At 41.9% G+C, this 19,773-nt stretch overlaps 1 protein-coding gene across 13 annotated transcripts in view; it reads right to left on the bottom strand.

Moving 5' to 3' along the window:
- Positions 1-19,773, bottom strand: part of UNC80 (unc-80 homolog, NALCN channel complex subunit) — a 118,856-nt gene that overhangs the window by 84,981 nt on the left and 14,102 nt on the right. For 11 of the 13 annotated variants that reach the window (XM_052675075.1, XM_052675080.1, XM_052675076.1 and 8 more), the window contains 10 exons: positions 19,624-19,697; positions 19,068-19,207; positions 14,874-15,135; positions 9,699-9,833; positions 8,735-8,957; positions 7,782-7,922; positions 4,606-4,874; positions 3,629-3,979; positions 2,726-2,872; positions 641-788 (listed from right to left, as the gene is read on the bottom strand). In XM_052675075.1, coding sequence (XP_052531035.1) covers positions 641-788; positions 2,726-2,872; positions 3,629-3,979; positions 4,606-4,874; positions 7,782-7,922; positions 8,735-8,957; positions 9,699-9,833; positions 14,874-15,135; positions 19,068-19,207; positions 19,624-19,697 — 1,890 coding nt within the window. The remainder of the gene's footprint in view (positions 1-640; positions 789-2,725; positions 2,873-3,628; positions 3,980-4,605; positions 4,875-7,781; positions 7,923-8,734; positions 8,958-9,698; positions 9,834-14,873; positions 15,136-19,067; positions 19,208-19,623; positions 19,698-19,773) is intronic. The other 2 variants (XM_052675078.1, XM_052675088.1) reach the window with 1 other exon arrangement.

Below are 19,773 nucleotides of genomic sequence, written 5' to 3'. Positions count from 1 at the left end.
GCTATTTCTATTCTGTAAACAACGGCTGTTAATTGCTGTCATGTGCAGTGACCAAGCAGAAAATGTCCAGTCATTCTATTAGAATCTGGAATAATTTTCCTAAAAAAGAAAAAAAACATACATACACACACACTTATATTGTAGGTATGAACATCTCCGTGTTTATATTCTTGTTTATTCAGTCTGTTCCTGCTATTTTCTGCCTCACCTGAGGCACTGCAGAGAGTTTTAATGCTCAATTATATCTCCATTCAGAAGAAACCCTGGATTAAACAGGCCATTTCAGCTAGTGCCTGCTCATGCCACGAAGCAGAAAACCTCCAGCCTGAAGCATAATTGAATGAAAATATTTTCTTTGAAAGCCATGAACAACAGGTAGGATGAATCAAAGGAGAAGCTTTCAATTTCAGGCGCTCTGGGTGCTACATGATCACTACATGTGATCACTAGGTGGTAAAATTGGATGAGTTTAACTCTGCTGACCTGTGCTTGCTAAGAGTATAATCTGTATGTTTTAAGGATAAAAATTCACTTTTTAAAAAAAATCATTTACTTTAAGGTAAAAAAAAGGCATGGTTTCTTCCTGATGGTAAAGTTTAGGAATGTTCAATCAAGAACTTCTGATGCCAGCCATACTTACTGTCTGTGACTGGCTCCATGCAGAATCCCAGTAAAGCGTGAAGGAAATCCACCACATTATTAAGAGAATCTCTGTTCACATAATCCCTCATGGTCTGGCGGAACTGCATCCTATCCAGTTTGTACAGCTTTGTGAGGCAGTTCTGAGCCTGAAACGACATCCGTCAGATCAAATCACATCAAATTACGTGTTTGGGTTTTGCTGATAGCAGCTGGGTATTTTGCGGTCCTCTTTTGCTCTTAGTCAGTGCTCTGCCTTCCTATCTAAAATAATCTTCTCCAGGAGCCAGAATGTTCAGATTCTATAACAGAACACAGGTTCACCCCTGAAGCAAACAAATTCAGCACTTCATGGGTGCCACTGTTTGGAGGTGGTGCTGAAGTCATTCTCAGCCACATTTGAAGGCCTTACTCCCACCTCTTCCCCCAAAGGTAAAATCTCATTAAGCATGAACAAAATAGGAATATACCACCTCCTTCAAGGTTTATTGCCTTGAAAAAATTTCTTAGATTCGAGCATCTGATTTTGACCTGATGGCTCAAATCCAAGCCAGCCCACCTGCACCAGTGATCAATACGTATCATTAGCTTCTCATTTAAAAGTTAATAGCATTCAATTTCCTATCAGAAAAGTACCCATCCTACTGGGACTCCAAGCAGGCTGGTATCAGCGAGTCTGAAACATCTGCTTTTACAGGGAGCATCAAGTCTTCTGCTACCTACAAAAGGGTGCTTAGCTTTCCAGTAACTCAGACGTGAATTGTGCATGCAGCCAACACAAATGGTGCATGCAAAGCAGTCTGACTAGACAAACGCACAGAGAGCTGCAGACTTGGACATGTAGATACCTCTTCCCACAAAGACCTACTTTAATGAGCCTGATAGGAACTTGGGCTCCAAGAGACCTATTCATTTATGTGTAATGTCATGCCCTGGATTAAATATTTTGCTGGCTCAGCTCCAATGCAGTGTCAAAGCCTAACTGTCATTTTTGCTGAATATAGTATATTTTCAACCAGTGCTCTGTACAGAACCTTCCTACCGTTACCACTGGGATTTTCTTACCCCATAGTCCTACTGTGCCTGCAACTAACATTAATGCTGCCGCCTCCTCAGCACCCAGGGGTCCAGCTAACTAACAGAATAATGGTGACTGATACAGAGGCAGTTAATCCACCTTCAAACCACCTAGCTCAGATTCTAGCATCAAGTTATAGCTCTCTTGGCATGGCTGAGCTAACCAAAGCCACGCAGAAACACCTGGCTCCCATGCCCACTGTGGATGGGGGTTGAGTAAACTCTCATTACAGTCATCAGAAATGCTATCTGCTGCAAGCACAGAAGGCAAAGAGCAAGTCCGTGCTTCCTCTTCCGTGCTTCAAAGGAGAGAACCTTTGGAAGGCTCCCATTTGACAGGGCATTGGACTGATCCCGGAGCCAAATTCCGGTTGAAGTCAAATGTCTGGGTTACATCCTGTGCACTTCCCAGTGCTTCAGCTTGAGCATACTCTGAAGTAAAAGGAATCAATGGTAACCAGCTGCCTCATCCTTCAAAAGGGCATGAATCTTCCACTTCCTTGTGGTACAAGAACATGCCTGCAAGCATGGTGCACTTCAACTATCAGGAGCTGATGAAGCAGCCCAGCAGCGACCAGTCATGATTATCATTAGGAAAGGTGGACATAGCTACTTAGATTTCAGGATTTAGATATGCAACCCAAAATAGCTTCACCTCTTGTAAACAACATGCTCTATTGGAGTCTCATCAGTGTAAAAAATTGACTTACAGCAGCACACACAGGGCTTCGCTCCAGTGTATTTGTAACTTTTCACACAACCTTTGCATTGGGTGCTGAAACATACCCTGGGCCTCAGAGGAATTCTTATAGCAAGTCCCAGGGTATGGAAGGTAACATGAAAGTTGAAAATCTGCTACAGCTGGGCTGCAACACAGCCTGCGTGCTCAGACAAAGAGAAACACATTTGTACTCAATACAAAAAAAGCTACAGAGGGGGCAGACAGAAATCTCAGCAGCCGATGTCAGAAGTACAAGGGGAACATTTTAATGAGCTTTAGTTTTCTTACATTCTCCCGGAATACCTGGTGTCTCAGGCGATCTCCAGAGAGCCCTCGGTGTCCTTCCCCACAACCATAGGCACAGCCCAAGGACTTCACAATTTTGATAAGCATTGTGAGTGCCAGCCTATGGGTGCTGATAGACGGACCTTCATCCTGAGTCACAGAGAGAAAGCCGGTGTGAAACTGTAGCAAAACCACTGGCTTTTTGTTAGCGTTTTACTTTTCAACTAACTGTAGCCCATTTCTCCCCTCAGACACTCTGTTACAAAGTTATAACTCTTAAAAGGTGTATTGCAATTACTTCTCAAGTTAGAGCACCAGCCTCCTCTCTTCAAACTCCCCTTCAAATGTTGTAAATGCAAAGCCCACTAACAGGATTCTGGAGTATCATTCAGCATTTACTTCAAAAAACAGAAAACAGAGAGCTGGCTCGCTCGGACAGAAAAGCAACCATACACTTTAAATATCTTTGTAGTATTATTATTATAGTACCATGAGTTGTGGCTTCGGAGCTAAGCAACAGCCTTTCTCAGTCAATTCTCACAGCAATATTGAAAATTTATGATTTCTAGTTATCAAAGAAAACAAGCTGTGTTCAAACACTGAATTTTGGTTTTCCTTATAAGCTGCATGTGATAAACCTTCAAAGAAATAACGATCACTTTGCATTTTGATAGGATATTAAAAATGTCCCAGTAAGACTCACAAACTGCTTTTGGAGAAGTTGCAGTGCTTGAATTACCAATCGTGTTTCTTCAGCACAACTTCAGCAAGCACCAGAACAAAACAAATTAATTTGTGCAAAGAAAAAGGAAGGCAAACAGAAGGGGAATTACATACATATTCATGCTTTGTCTTAACAGATACTACAGTTCACTATGGGGTGGCACAATGGGAAGCAAAACAAACCTTTTCTTGGGTTTTGTCATTCTTCTCATATGGCCCTCCTCCTCCACCACCTCCATCGCTTCCTCCTCCACCACTTCCACCACCTCCTTCTTCTCCTCCATCTCCAGCTCCACTGACTGGAGGAGGCCCAAATCCACAAGTTGAACCTCCAGAAGCCTTGAGTTGGAAGGATCCTTCATTTGGTCTCTTCTCAGGGGCTTCATTTTCTTTGTTCTCACTCTTCCTCCGGACTTTCTCCACGCTCGGCACCACTCCAAGCTGAAGCAAGCACTCCACAATGTTCAGTGCCACATCACAAATTCTGGAGCTGATGTCATGGTTCAGGACCAAGTAAACAGCCTTCAGGACTACCTGGTAGAATCAAACATCATATTTTAAATTAGAATAATTTTCTCTCCCAGCACTATCCAATGCCTGGAAATTCTAGTGACAGACCAAAGACTCGTTATAGCAGGCACAGTACAAACTTGGAATGAATAACACAACCCTCAATCCCAAAAGCCTACAAACTAGGTGTAAAAGAAGAAACCATAATTTGGGTACAGTCAGGCAGAAAAGGAAACCATGAGATGACATCTGTGAGCCTGAGAACATTGCCTCAGTGCACCAGGTGCTGTCAAGTCAGTAAGAGGAACAAAGTAAGGGTGAGTTTTAAGGTGCCGTCAAGGTGCTGTTCAGCTTTATGCTGTATTACAGGGAATTGAGTGCATGCTCCGGGAACACAGCAATTAAATAATATCACTTCAGATCTGATGTGTGCATTACACATGCACATGCACTCCTTGCAAGGAGTAATAGGAGTTGCAGTATCTCAAAGGAGACTTACGATATGCACAAATGTATCTGACTGACCTTTATGTACTGCTGAGAGAAGTCATATAAAGAGGTGGAGGAAAAGCCCATCACAACCCTGATCTCAATGGTACCACTATATTGACAGAAGAGGGACCTGGCTTTCCTCATTCCTTGCCAATTACCGAGAGATCCAGCATGCCGTTCTTGTGGACAAAGTTGTTGGTTCCATCAATGTGATCCGTATCCTCCAAGCAACTGTAATTGATGCATGAGTCTGTCAGGCTCCGTGGGAGGTTGGCACACGCAAGAGGTTCATGGGGCATCTCAGGGATGGGCACCTGATTGCAAAGCTTCCTCATGTGCTCACTGAAGAAATCGGCATAGCCCACGTTGAACGAAGCCAGAGTAGTGTTGAAGGTAGCCACAGTGATGGTAGAGATCTGGGACCGAACTGCAGGGAGGAAAATGGCTACCTGTGAATTCCCATCTCCAGAGTTAGAAAATGGCAAACTGAGGCTGTGCTTGTTTGCAAGAAAGGAGCAGCCCTTAATGCAACTCACAATGCTGAAAGAACAAGACAGGTCCCGAATTCCTGTAACGGGTGCAAGGGTGAAAGCAAAAGTTAATTTCTTCTTTATGCTACCGCCAATTAGAACCCAAGGTTGCTCTAGCAGTATCGTTCCAAGGCAGCGTAAGTTGATCGGAGTCTACCGATCATTAACCGGGGAGTCCAGACAAATTAAACTTAATCCAAAATAAGGATTAAATTTTGGTTAGCTTTGCTCCCGGTACTGATCCAGTGCCTGGTCTCAGAAGCAGGAACACCACAGCAAGGGAAAGAATAAGCACTCAGCAGCTGAATGGAGTGAAGGCAGGTTAGCAACACCAATTTAAAATAGCTTTCTTAGTCAGACTGGCTTGAAAGATTTCATCACAGCTGTTGAAAAAGCAAAAAAAAACCTAGCACTACCTGAAATAGAACATCACCAACACGTAAAACTGACTGATGAGAAAGGTAACGTGGTATTTAAGTTCACAGTACCCAGAAAAAGGACATCGTGACATAGCTAAGTCTAATTTTAAACTGGCTAACTCGGTATTGATGGCATTTTGGCAATTTTCATTAAATACTCATGCTGAACTCCAGCACACACTATGAGTAATTTCCTATGCTTACTGCTTTGTAAACAGGCACTCAACAGTGTCCCACATGGTTGACTGGACCATCTTCTTCAGGAGAGTATGGTAACAGCACAAAGGAATAACAACAAACTTCTGCTTAAGGCTACTTAAAGCATTCTAATTAATAAAATAACAAATCAAGTAATCTTCAAGAATTGACTCAGCGATGGACTGGTTACATTTTGAAAATAACAAATTGTCAGAGTGGTGACTACATGTCTGTGCAGCCCTGCCAGCACCAAACGAGCAGTTTCTATTAAGAGAATCATTCTAAGGCCAATGGCAGTGCTCCAATCCAGGCTACAAAGTGGTTAATGATCAGTACAGGAAGTAAGTGCTGTACCTAATGTAACAGGATTACTTGACGCCAAGTGTGATTTTCCAGTAGCAATCACAGACATCTGCATGTTGAAGGCAACAAGGAAAGTATGAAATTAGGAAACTTCATTCCTGAGTTACCAAGTTTGATGACTACCCAAGGGTAATTATTTCCTTTTTCACTGAGGTTTTGCTTCGTTAAACAAAAAAAAAAAACACATCCAAAATCTGCACAAAATATCTTTTTTCTGCGCTGAACCTTTATCTCATTATCACTGACAGAGCTGACTGCTGGATGGGACTCAGAGGCAGACAAGGAGAACTAAGGACTCTTCATTTATACCCACGGATGCCTGCAGCAAGTGTGCCCATGACTCCTCTTCAGCATCTACACAGGACATAACTAATTCTTCACCTCTGATTTTTAGGTGTGTCAGCCAGAAGAATTATTTATTAGCAAATTTCTCCTGGCCAGGGAAATTAGAGAACAGATGGGAAATTAGGAATGACCAGAATGCTTAGATATAATTGGCCACAAAAGAAATAACAGTTAATATTTATACTTATTATTTAACTACACAATCTTTGCTCAAAGTTGGAAACTTCCACTGAAAATAGTGCAATTTGTCCTATTAAACAGTTGCAGCACAATTGTACCCTAGATACAGACAGTATAACAGCATTATATATGGCAACTTTTTAGAAAATATTTGGCTAGAAAGCTGGTGTGGTGTGTGGGATTGCTCTCCCGCAGAACAAATACAAATCATGAACACAGACTGCACAAAACTGATCCAGGAGCATAACTCTGCCCAGACTCACAGAGCAGGGATAAAAGAGATGTGTCCATACTAAATTAGAGCTGATGCAAATCCATCCTCTTTCAGACTTTTCAGAATTGCTGTACTAAAACAGCATGGATCTTTGAGAGCTCCCAGGGCTGCAGCACATAAAAATGTGAGCATCCTTCTTGGTATGCTGCCTGACAGCTTATGCAGACAGACTGTGCCCTGCTCCATGGGGTGAGTGATATCCTCTTCCTTGGTGAAGGTGTAAGGTTTGCCACAGCTGAGGCCTGATCTGCATGGGCAGGTTTTGCTAGTGGCACTACAAAGGACGGAGAAAGATTCGCTGCGCTCAGGCAGCAGGAGTAGTGCCAGCAAAGCCTTCTGGCGCAGATAGCTCTGCTGACAGAAAAGAACTTTCCTCTGCACAACTAATGTTGTTTAACAAAGGTGGAGTTGTCCTGCCAACAGAAAGACTCTTCTTTACGGAGCAGACTTCATCTCACCAGGGGTTCTCTCGTAGTGGCCATACTTGGCATTGCTATTCCTGCAGAGGGCTCCAAGACAGATGGGCCCAGGGTGACTGAGCAAATTTCAAAGCTTGGCTTCTGTTTTGAATTAGGAGAAACTAAGAAAAAAGTACATTTTTCAGCACAACTGAGGACTGAGATGAAGCACTAAATATCACAAAGTTCCCATGAAACCAGCAAAGCAATACTCAGTTTCTACCCAAATTTGTGCACCGTGTACTCTTAAGACGAAACCAAACAACCAAACACCACCATACCAGAACACAACCTCTATCTTCTCCATGCTAACGGCTGCCTATATATATATATGTATATATATGTGCGTGTGTGTATATATATACACACACACACACATACACACACATATATATATTGTAAAGTGCACAAGATAAACACAAAAGACTTGGAAAATATTTATTCAGAGAGCAAAAACCAGAACAAAACAATTAGTCATATAGATACACATGGAAACAGTAACACTTCCTCAGCTTACTGGAGTTTATATTTCAGTGAAATTTTTCTTTCTTCATGTGCTAAATTTACCTTCTTTGACTGTGTTCTCTCCATGGCTGTTTGAGTGGTCTGGCAGATCAGAGACGAGAGTGTGGTGAGAGTGTGAGTGGCGAGCGCTCAGGCTTTCCATCTCCGTTGCTGTGTCAGAGCTCCCCCGTCTGGTGAACTTTCCTAGGGTGAAGACAAGAATTCGACACTAGGTTTACTCATCTGAGAGGTTCCTGGAGGTTCTAAGAGACAATAGCTGAAGAAAGAAATGGAAAGGTTGAAGACAGAAGCCGTGACCTTCCACGACACTGTGAAGTTCAACAAAACAAATTAAAATGGAATATCTTGTGGGAGTTCACTGATGTAAAGACTGGCTAAATAATGTTGACTACCATCTTCAGGAAAGGATATGAAGATGAAAATATATGACAGTGAAAGTTTGTGAAAAAGAAACCATGCCTGGAGTCTGTTCAGTGAACTTGGAAGCTTGAAGGAACCAATATTCGAACACCACATCTTTGTAATACCAAGACAGGGTAAGCTTAACTATCTGAAGCAATTCTCTATTTAACATCCAACACTGACTTGAGGAAAACCATTAATATTCTTTTCTATGCTTCTAATGACCACACTGCTGCTTCTCCAGATATTTCTCTGCAGAAGAAAAGGATGTAAACATTCCTTGAACCTAATTTAAGCTGCAGTTGATAATGCAGCCTCACGTGTATTCGAGTGGCACAGCCACGACTATCTGTTGTTACAGCAGCTATTATGACAGCATATGACTGTTTTCAGGGAAAAAGTGAAGTGTAAGTCATCCAAGGTCTGCTGCCAGCACGGCTGCCACTTCTGCAAACAGATGTTTAGTACTGAAAACAGAACAAAGGACGTAAGATTGCAATAGGACAGACAAAAAAACAAAAAGCCTCTGCTGTTCTCTAAATGTTCAGGACAGGAATGCCACAGAACGTGGGGCAGAGATAACAATGCCTCACCCAATATGGCTGTTTGCCATCCTCCTCTCTCAATGCCACGTCTGTCCTCTCCAATGCCAGAAAAACTGCCAAATGAAAAAGTGCTCCGAGTGGGTGAAACATCCAAATGGTCCTCATGGAGAAGAAAGGGCATCCCCATTCTCCGCTGACGCTTCTTCCCAGTATGGTGGAAAGGAATCGACCCTTTGCGTTCACGCTCTCTGTCCTCTTTGCGGCTTTTAAACTGCGGGAGGAAGAAGAGCAAAGATGAGAGCAGGTTAAGGCATTGAGGCATTTAACTACTAGTAGGGGGGAAAAATTAAATCAGGTATGTGGACCAACTGCAACCTCATGCGCTGAGCGTCTTGTCTTGGTCATCCTGAAAGAAATTATCTGCACTCAAGGACCATACGAATGTTTTAAGGAACTCAGTTTTACCACAAGCTGGGATTGGATGCCTTTGAATAACTGTCCAATGCGCTCAGATAGGTAAATTTGCAGAAGCCACAAAACTCTGCTGAGCATCTTGGATGGGTGCAAACTCAGAGCTTCATTACATTAAAAAACGTCAGAAAAACTTCATTGAATTAGCTGGAATTACAGTGAGCACCAGTACTTACGTGGTTATCCTCCCCACATACAGTTTTAGCAAAACAGACATCAGAATAATGATTTTATAGAATCACAGAATGGCCTGGGTTGAAAAGGCCCACAATGATCACCTAGTTTCAAACTCCCTGCTATCTGCAGGGTCACCAACCACCAGACCAGGCTGCCAAGAGCCACATCCAGCCTGAGATTTTGTGATGTGATTCGAATTCTGCACCATACCTAAACAATAACACATAACATTAGTCCTGATAAAAAAGATGACAATCTTTGATACAGCATGAGTGCACAGTCCAAGCAAACCTTCAGCTGCTACTCACCAGGTCATGCAGATGCTGAATCATAGGTAAATTAAGGAAAATTTTCTTCCACTCACCTTTTTGAAGATGTTCATCCCCAGATCTGTGGAGAGATCTGGAACTGCTGGCCTACGCAAATTGGTCAGTGAAACCTTGGAAAACGCTTCTGTGCTCAGCGATTTTTCTTCCTCGTTACATTTCATTGTAAGATCCTGCAGATCCCAGAAGAAGACAATAAGCACAAGCAGAAATAGAGGACAAGCAGCTGAATAAAGTAAGTGCTTCCAAGAGCTTTCATTGGAGGAGCACTGTAGAGGAAAAAGACCGTCTATTCATCACAGAAAGCATTATTCGCACATTTAAAGAAAAACAAGCAAAACTGTAGAGACTCCTACAATTATTGATCTTGAGTAACATATTTGTCATCAGGGGGGAAAAAAAGAAGAGATGAGTGAGGCATTGTGCTGCCAAAGACACATTCAGGCATTGCTGTCAGCACGGTGTAGTGGCACAGAAGACCCATGGTCAACTAAACTTGATTCTGACTCAAGGCATGACCCTGAGTGCCAGATGATCTTCCATGGCCTCGGTTTACATTTATGTGCAATCACAGAGACCACTCTTTGTGCAATGTTTTAACACCCAAGAGAATCTGCCCTTACCAATGTATGCCTGTAACAAAGTATTTTGGAATTAAGCTGCAATAAGCAGCATGGTCACCTCAAGAGATTTTATTTGTAAAAATATTTTAATTATACAATTTCATAAGTACAAGTCAGTCTGTCTCTTTATGAAAGTTGCAAGCCTTTTTTTGATGCCACGGTGGGCTGTTTTGGCAGAGGGAAAGATGGGATTGGAGCAACACTCATCTTTAATTTTATCTATCAACTAAAGAAACCTAAGATGTCAACATCAGTAAGAATCCTGCACTTGTAATAACAAGGCCTCCAAGATCCTTCCACATCATGCTTCTCGTATTTGTGAAAGCCCCTATAACTTCTTGCATCAAATGTCCTAAGACAGAAAACTTTGAGACTAATTTACCAATAGTTCAGTAGAGGGCGCTCTGCTCCCCTTCTGCACCGAGCAAAACATTCCAGCTGCCTACCGCAAAGAAAGGCTTTGGTACAAAAGGTGGCATACGCTCAGCTCCTGACCATCTGTTCTCATTAAAGATATGCTGCCACTTTTCATGAGATGTTTGTGCAGCTGACCTGACCAAATCCCCTCCGGATAATTTTCTTCTGCCTAAATATCACACTGTTTCCAATGGATATGGTCTTCTGCCTTGCTTCCTCATTAAGAAGGTTGTGCTGAACTTGGCTGTGTTAAAATACCTTCTCCCTTCCAATCCTGACAGCTGTAGGCCATCAGTACATAAGGAGACTCCAACAGTATAGAAGATACAACTCCTGGCTAGTCAGATCCCAGCTCTGCAGATAAGTGAGCAGTTTTATGTGTACGAAGTTCCTGCAAAAGCCAGAGACACTCTGCAGCTGAAAGCTTAACGACCAGCCACAGAGTTTGCAGTACTGGGATACTGGAGACCAGACTTCTCATGCTAATCAAAGCCTACCCTTAAACCCTTCCTATTTAAATGGAGGGGACACACAACAGTAAGAATTCTGCTTCACAATTGTTTACAGTCACTTTCAGTCAAGGTATGCTTTTAAATCATTTTGAAATATACTAGAGATTGGGGATTCATATGCAAAAACCATCAGACAGCAAATTCAACCCCAGAAGCCTCTCAACAGTGAAGCCAGCAATTACTTCATATGGCTTGGTTCTTAGCTTTTACGGCTCTCTAGCTTCATCTGTCTGGAAAACACACATTGAGCCAATTTAGTTCAGTCTCACAACCTTTTGTAGATTAATTACTAAATCAGTGTTCTATTAGGTGGCCTATGTTCATCAAAATTACAGAGTAAGGATAAGGACCTACCGTGATACAAGCCATACAAATGCAAAAAGACACAGTGCTAGCTGTGGTTAGGATGGGTGTCAAGTGAGAAACACTAGAAAAGCAAAGTGTAGAATTATCTTTAATCTACAGTGCGGAAACCTGACTTTCTAAAGAATCAAAATAGTACTCCCTTTGAAGACTGATCTGTGCAGTAGACTATGTTGGTTTTATGATATGCATAAGATGGACAGAAAAGCTAAGCAGGTTTGGAGCTCCTACTCCAGATCTTCTTCTGATTCCTAATGCCTTTGCTCTGCATGGCTGTGAAGCCAGCAGCTCACTACTACTTCTTCCACCTCTCCAGGCATTGCACTTTAGACTCCTGCTTTTATATTAGTATTGCTGTGAGTCACTACAGCTGCATTGGCCTAATGTTTAATTTAAGCTTTGGCTCTTTGCCCCTGCAATGTTAGCACAAGACTAGAGGTTTGTGAGCCTCTGAAGGTCTCATTTCCTAGACCCATCCTTACACTAAATTCACTGCATATAGGTACAAAATAGGCTTCCCTTATCACGTGTTGCTAGGTCTAAAATACTTTTGGATTCAAGTCAGTTTCTAGAGGAAGCTAGTATTAATTTTATTCACTGTACCCAGTTAGCCAGTACCCCTTTGCTATGAAATAAGGAGTGCTGGCATGCTGCACTGAATCTTTTTCTACTTTACTCTTCATTTTATTAGGCAATACATGAAGGATGTTTCTTGTGTTTTCTCAACTTATAATACCAACTTCTTCAGCCCAAGATAATATTTATAACGTGATTTCAGGCACACAGAATCCAACAAGAAGCTTGAGAGTTTTGCTGAGACCTGGGGAGATGCACAAAGTTACCCTGATAAACTGCTGAACAACAAAAAGGACATGGATTTATCAGAAAGATCTTCTGGCCCCTGAGCTGATTTACACGTAGCTAACTTTTTATCTTCAAACAGTTTAACCAGCCAACCACTGTGAATCTAACCCACTGAAATACAAGAGTGCCAGTATTTCTGAGAGCACATTCACCAACCTGATGATATCTAGCTAGGAATTTACATCTAGACTGAAAAAAAAAAGACAAGTTTTAAGCTTATCCCCTGTTCTTGACTGATGAGCTGGTAATGTCTCAATGTATAATCCTGTCTGTTGATAAAAAGAAATGACAAGTCTCTGTCCTTTGGAGATGGCTCTCTCTCTCTTCTGACTAGCAGATGACTTGGGTGATGAGACAATTTAGGATTTAATCCTAATTTAATAATTAGGGATAAACCGTAGGGCCTGGGTACCTCTGGGTTGCAGTCTTCAGCCCTCAGAGCTGTAAAAAAGAATGTAATGAGCTGAAACTTTTGGTGCACGGAGGACTGTTTGACCTCCTCCATCACAGCTGTTCTGCTCAACAAATTGAAAACCCTTTTAAACAGGATTCCAGTTTGATGAAGCACAGTAAAAATACGCAGGACTGATACAGAGGTTACCAAAAGCAATCAAACCTAGCCCTGGAGGGAAGAATGCCCTGGACAGAGTCCTCACATTTGCAGCTAGAAGGTACCCGGTGGAATTGCCAAATGGATTTAACAGAAAAATGTCAGCGAAGAGCAATTGAGTAAAGGAATCTTTTGCAAGAGAAACATCTTGAAAGAGCAAGAAATAGCCAAGTCTGTGAAAGGAGGAAAGTGTTTAAAGAAGAACCAGCAGAATACTAATGCAAGTGCAAGTGCCTGTGGAGGATAATCTCATGCACACTGCTGCTATGTTAAGAACTGACTGCAGTGCTACTGCACTCATAGCTACCATATTCAAGTGCCAAATAACCGGGCTGTTATGGGCAAAGGCAAAAAGACAGTCCACACACGAGAAGAGCGAACCAGATGAACAGAGTACTATCTTCCAGTGTTCTGTTCTATTCAGCTGACATTCCCCCCAGGAGATAATATTAAAGGAGGATTTTCTGTACATGCACAACAATTCTATGATATAATCCCTGTGCAAAGGTAGATGAAGATTGAATAATAATTCTAATCACCTGGTCTTTGCAGTCAAGCTTTCACAGGGATGAAATAGGCAACATTTTATAGAAATATATAATGCATATAATACAGTTTAAAGAATACTGCTGAAAACCTGAAAAAGCAAACATGTGACTTCCTACAAGCCATAAGAATGGATGCAACACCCTGAGACTAAATAAAAATATAAAAATACTAACATTTATATTGTTTATGCTTGTCTTCTGGCTGTACAGGATGTTTCACCCTTTATCATTATGAAATAACAGGTCAGAAACTGCCAGAGTACTGCAAGCATGGATTAAAAAAAAACCAACACAACAACAAGAATTCATTCTGAGAGTTTTGAGTCAAAAAAGACATTTGACAGGAACATTATCAGAAGATACAGCCTTTTAGTTGAGATGTATCATACAATGGGATTGCAAAAATAGAATCCTGTATCAAATCTTTTAGAAAGTTCTACTAATTCAGCAAGTTAGAATTTGCTGTTAAAAGCCTACATGACAGGAAAAAAATGCACCATCTATAAGTATCACAAATCAACAAGAAGATTAACTGAAACTGCAGCCACATGCCCTTTTCATCCCCACATCAACCATGACCTGTCCAAAAAACAAAAAAACAAAACAAAAAAAAAAAACAACAAAAAACAACACAAAAAGCCAACCAACCAACCAAACACAAAACAACTAAGCTCTAAGACAAAGATTTTCACTGCATCAAGGTCTGGAACCTGAGTTCCTTCTCTAGCAAAACAGGGAATAAATCCTGACACCTACTAGGACAGTTTGTCCTTAAGGCTTTGCTGGCAAATATAAAGGCAGAAGTTACACAAGAAGAATAACATAATGAGAAGAAGTAACAACATGGAGGGTTCACTGTCTCAGCTTTCAAAAGTCTATTCTGATATTTAACACAAGTGTCTGTCTGAAGTGTGCAATACTGTACCAAGCACAAATCCTTGTCTTTTGAAGGGTAACATCAAAGAGAGCTCAGGAAAGGCAGTCTGATTTCTTCTGACAAACTTGTCAGTATATTCCCACATTAAAAACTAATGTTATCAGCATTCTCCCTAGCTTAATTATCACAAACCAGCTTTCAAGCTTTCAGCAATCACCAGCTCAGACTCTGAATCAGATTCCACCTCCAAACCCATCATCGTTCTCCAGCTCTCCTGAATCAATACACATATCTGACCTCTGGACAGTTCAACCAATACCAGAGCTGTGCTTCTCACAAGCCATCAGCCCACCACTTCCCAGAACACCACACAGGTTTTGTATCAATGCAACCGCTTACCTGAGTTTTGTGGGTGTTCACCAGAGAGGGCGCAGCAGCCACCATGGAGCTACTGCGAAGTCTCGGCAGAGGGGTGACCTCGGGCTCAGGAGGTTTCTCGGGCTTTTCCTGGAGCATATGCCTCAGCCTCTGCAGGTAGTACATCAGCGACCACTGCGTGCCCTCCTCAGACCAGTGAGGCTGCAACAAGCAGCGCAGCACTGCCACATCAAAGTAAGTGGCATAGCGAGATTTCTGGCACGGCGGGATCACCAAAGACACTCTGTTCCAAAAAAATAAGAGAAGACATGTTAGTCGTCAGGATCCTAAGACCCTTCTTAGATACTGTGTTCTCTGAATAAAGAAAACACAAGGATCAGCAGCCGTTCTGTATGTTCAACTGTTCTTAAGGGGTCACCCAATGCCACAAAATTTTCTTTTAGAAGAAGAAACCAGCTCTGTCCTAGCACACATGCTGGTGTGCAAGGTGTCCAAGAGATACAAGAACTCTCCTAAGAGCCCTAAAACACAGCCAGTTGCAGAGAGCTGTAAGCCATTTGCATTCTCCTGCCATCTGTAGAATACACCAGGATGTGCACACAGCTGTGCCTGCTTGAGCTCGCAGGGATATTTGACACTGACCCTATGGGACTAAGGCCTTGACTGAGGAAAGCATTACTGATGACACGTAAATGGATATTTAACTTACAGCTCCCTAGAGGGCTCACGTGCAATGTTGTTTTGTGATGGTTGGTTTTTTTGTTTTTTTGGGTTTTTTTTGTTTTTAAAAGGTGTTTTCTTGGATGAGGTTGCTTTCTTAAACTGAGTTCTGAAGACAAGCCTTTGGCATCTGCATGAACTGAATGATTTGGTCAGCTGGACACAGACAACTCAGAAACATCTGCTGTTCTGATACTGCTAATGAGTATTTAGAAACTGTTTACATTCATACGCAACAGATCTTAGCAGAGACCAAGCAGACAGGACAGCTAAGCTAATTAACAATTTGGCCTGTTAAACTGATTCTCATACAAGTAAAAGCTACTGTTCTGGACACTCCTTGCCAAGATGTGCTACAGAAAGGGAAAACGTTTTACTTTCACTTGGGTTTTCCTACCTTTCAGGTGGTGTCACTTCCTACTGCTGTCTGTGGACTTCAGCACAGTACACACAAACCCAATATGTCTGTGGTAAGCCCCAGAAATTAAGACTCCAGAGATTCCAGATTTCAAAGGGATCATACCATTGTCAGAACCAATCCTACCCCAGTAAAGTACCCCAACCTTTTTTCCCCATTTCTCTCCCAGCAGAGCACAACTGTCCCGACCCACCTTCTGCACAGTCAGCAACTGCTAAGGGACAATCTGTCAGAAGAGAAGCAGTGAAAGGAACTCAGAAGAAGAATGAGAATCATATGGGAAAAGCTGTGAAACACTGGGGATAGGGCAGGAACTCTGCTGTATTTTATTATATTTATTATTTATTATCTATATTTTTTGGCCATGAAAGTACACAATCTAAACATTTCCACTCAGTGTCTTAGAAACACACCCCTGTGAACTGAATGATGAACTTTTGTGGATTTTGGATTCTATAAAAATCAGAAACACTTCTATGAATAGTGTCCTGAATCATCTGGGAGCTACAACAAGAACATCAAATATTTATTTTTAAAGCCATTTACGTTATCAGCTCTGCTAAACAACACGTGAACAGCACTGGCAGGGTACTCCTATGTCCATCTGGGTACCACCACATTCAGCAGAGGAGACCAAGGCCACTGTCCAACAAAGCGTTAGAGAAGAAGCAACAACAATGACTAGTTGAACTCCTTTAAGAGCTCAAGAGTGGAGCACATGCTTGAAGTGCTTTGCTGTGTCACTGTCCAGTGTCACAAATCCACCCTTTGCATCTAAGGTAGGTATAGGACTGGCAAAGGAGAAAGAAGTGTGCAGTTAATGCTGATCCTGCTAGGGATCACACGAACCCTCCCCCAAACTACACATTTGGCAATGGGCAAGTGGCTAGGCTGGGCTTGGAGAAACCTGCATCTAGAACTCAAACCTGCAGGACTTGTTTGCTGCAGCTTCACAAGCAAAGCTGAAGGTAATTGGTGACTGCAGACCAGCCCAAATTCGTCCCTAGTGTCCCTAGTACTCAGGATAAAATGTTCCAAGTTTGATAATTTAAAATAAGTTGTTATTAAAGAAAAAAAAAAAAAAAAAAAAGCAAAACACAGACACAAACAATGCAACAAAACTGAAATAGGAAGAGTGACATCATGGTAATACAGTATGAAGTTTTTCTAATATACTTGATTTCAAGGCTGCTTTTGCCAGTCAAGATCGTGTCAAACAGATGCACACATGCAAAAGCATAGCTGGGATACTAGAAAATATAGCAGCAAAGAAAATAAAGGCAGCAAACATAAAGGATATGTTATTTCTGGTCCCTTTGCAAAACCCAGATCAGCATGTGTCTGAACTGTCATCCGTGTTTCCTTGTATGTAGCCTGTAAGCAAACCCAACACACACAGCACAACACAGCCTAGAGCAAGTCACGTTCTCCTTATGAAATATTAGCCACTGAAATCCTGCAAAGACTACTCCCAAGGCTGTATGCTCAAGGTAGCATCTGGATTAAAGGCTGTGGCTTTAAGTGCTCCAGAGTGTTAAGCTGTGGTCATCTATGAATGGAGAATTTCACTGATTAGAGCAGAGATAATTAGCCAGGGTCAGAGGAACAAGCCATTTTTGTACCTGAGGAACCAGAAACTAAACTCTGTGCTAATTTAGAAGGAAACCTAGTATTTGTTTTCTTAGTTCTAAGCTAACTGGGACTGCAGACAAAGTGGACAGGCAGTCTTCCTCCAACCCAGGGCCCAAGGACAAAGAAATACTGCGGCTGTTGGTAAGCAAACTACATTTGTTCCCAGTTGTCTGTTGCATGGCAACCATAGCTCCCTGTGCAGTTTTAACTGATCAATGAGTCCTGCAAATGAGGAGACATAATGACACTCTCTTGAATGCCTCTCTGCAGCTCCATCTCCATAGCAACCACCAAATCCAGCTCCACAAACTGATCACCTGATTCTGTCCTCATAAAAAGCTTTTTTTTTTTTTTTTTTTATGTACAGCTGTGCCTCTCTGAGACACAGTGTTCATACACAGAAGGGCAGTTTTATGCCCAACTGCCGTTTTACTGGCTCACATTATTACAAATTAAATAAAGAATCAGAATTGACAGCAGGCTTGATACAGAATCCCAAAGGAAAGTTCCTGATAAGACCAGAGCCACAGAGAACAGCTTTGCCCTTTCCACCAGGGAAATAGCACAGCAACCCCTGTTTTGAGAAATCCGAGTTGTTCCTAGATTACATGCAGAAGCCCACTTATCCCACATTTCTTCTCATCCTGTAATGAAGCAAATTCTTAAAACGCTGTTGTTTTGGATCTGACATTTCCTGAAAGTGACAAGCACCAGGACCAACATTTTCATGAGAAGTTAAAAGTGAGATACCTAAATCCAGAGACCTAAAAATATAGCTAGGCTTCCCTTCCTATCCACGCTCCTGAAAACACTCATCAGCTTCATTTACCTTATGGCAGTACTGGGTGTCTAGCATCACAGAAAATTTAGTTCTATCTTTATCTGCCTAAATGTAGAATAGAATAAGTTAATGTAGCAGTACCATGCTGGAAAACTGCAGCTTCAACTCTGCAGGGCAAGATGGTTTTATGACTTTGCTTTTTATCAGTCTGCTTCTTTTGGTCAGGAGCCATTTAATGGTAGCTGTCTAAGCAACAAGATGCAGAGAAAGAATAATGAAAGCAATGGAGAGAAGCTTGCAAAAATCCTTTGCTGGTAGGAAGTAAAATGTTATCAGAAGGAAGCCAGAAAACATACTAGCTGCTTGAGACTGGATCCAGAATTGAACCTGCAGATTATTTGCTAGTTTCTTTAATTAGGAGAAGCCAGCACACTAGCAAAGAGCAAATAAACTGTCACAACAGGCTAAGTGGAGATTTCTCCAATGAAAAAGGCACTGTGTCACCACTTCGTTCAGCTCCCATAACTGAGATCTGTAGAGTTCAAGACAAACACCCAGCACCCTCAGAGTTCAGTGACAACAGCCGATTCAAGATGAGAACTACTGCGACCCCAGCCACTGAGTTGTACCAGTCTAACTTCCTGCTCAAATAGCTTGTCTGTACCTGGGATGTGGAGTACCCCTCTCCTGAGAGGTTTGAGAGGAGACGCTTCCTTCCAAGGAATTTCCACGATGGCATGCTGAAACAGTGGGCTTTGCAGGTACAGAATCCGGCAGGGTCGTCTCACAGACCACCTGCAGTCCCTTTGGATAGTTTTAATAAAAAGAAACAGGTAGATAAACACACTGTTCTGTCTTGTGTTAGTTTTCTCACTGCAGTTAGTGCTTAGATGACTACTACTTATACCGTAAGAACATGAGAAACTAATCAGGCCTGTAGCTTTACAGTATGAGGAACTGTACAGGCAAAGGTCAAGGCAGGGCTGTAACTCAAGAACAGACATAGGATCAGGCTTCTATCCTGTAAGACAGGATACTGCCAAGGAGATCACAACAACTCTATCAATACCCTTTGTTTTCTCTGCAGACAAATTGTGACAAACTGTAATTTGTGAACATAGATTACTTCAGTGTAATAAGCGCAGCTTAGTCAGCATCCAGTTTCCTCTTCCCTCAACTTCTCACTCAAGTGCATTCAGTCTCAGTACATTCATACTCACCTCTGTATGACCACTGTCCAGATTTGGGGATTCACAAGTCACACTCTGATTGTTGGTAGGAGAACTTCTTTTAGCTGAAAAAATAAAGTGAAATTTCATTTCAGAAATCATCTCTAATATTTAAAAGTTACCAACTGAAAGGATTAACTG

Source organism: Tympanuchus pallidicinctus, unplaced genomic scaffold (assembly GCF_026119805.1).
Source record: "Tympanuchus pallidicinctus isolate F22 unplaced genomic scaffold, pur_lepc_1.0 scaffold15, whole genome shotgun sequence".
Taxonomy (NCBI): Eukaryota; Metazoa; Chordata; class Aves; order Galliformes; family Phasianidae; genus Tympanuchus; species Tympanuchus pallidicinctus.
Note: the sequence above shows the minus strand (reverse complement) of the source record. Positions and strands in the feature narration are given on the sequence as shown.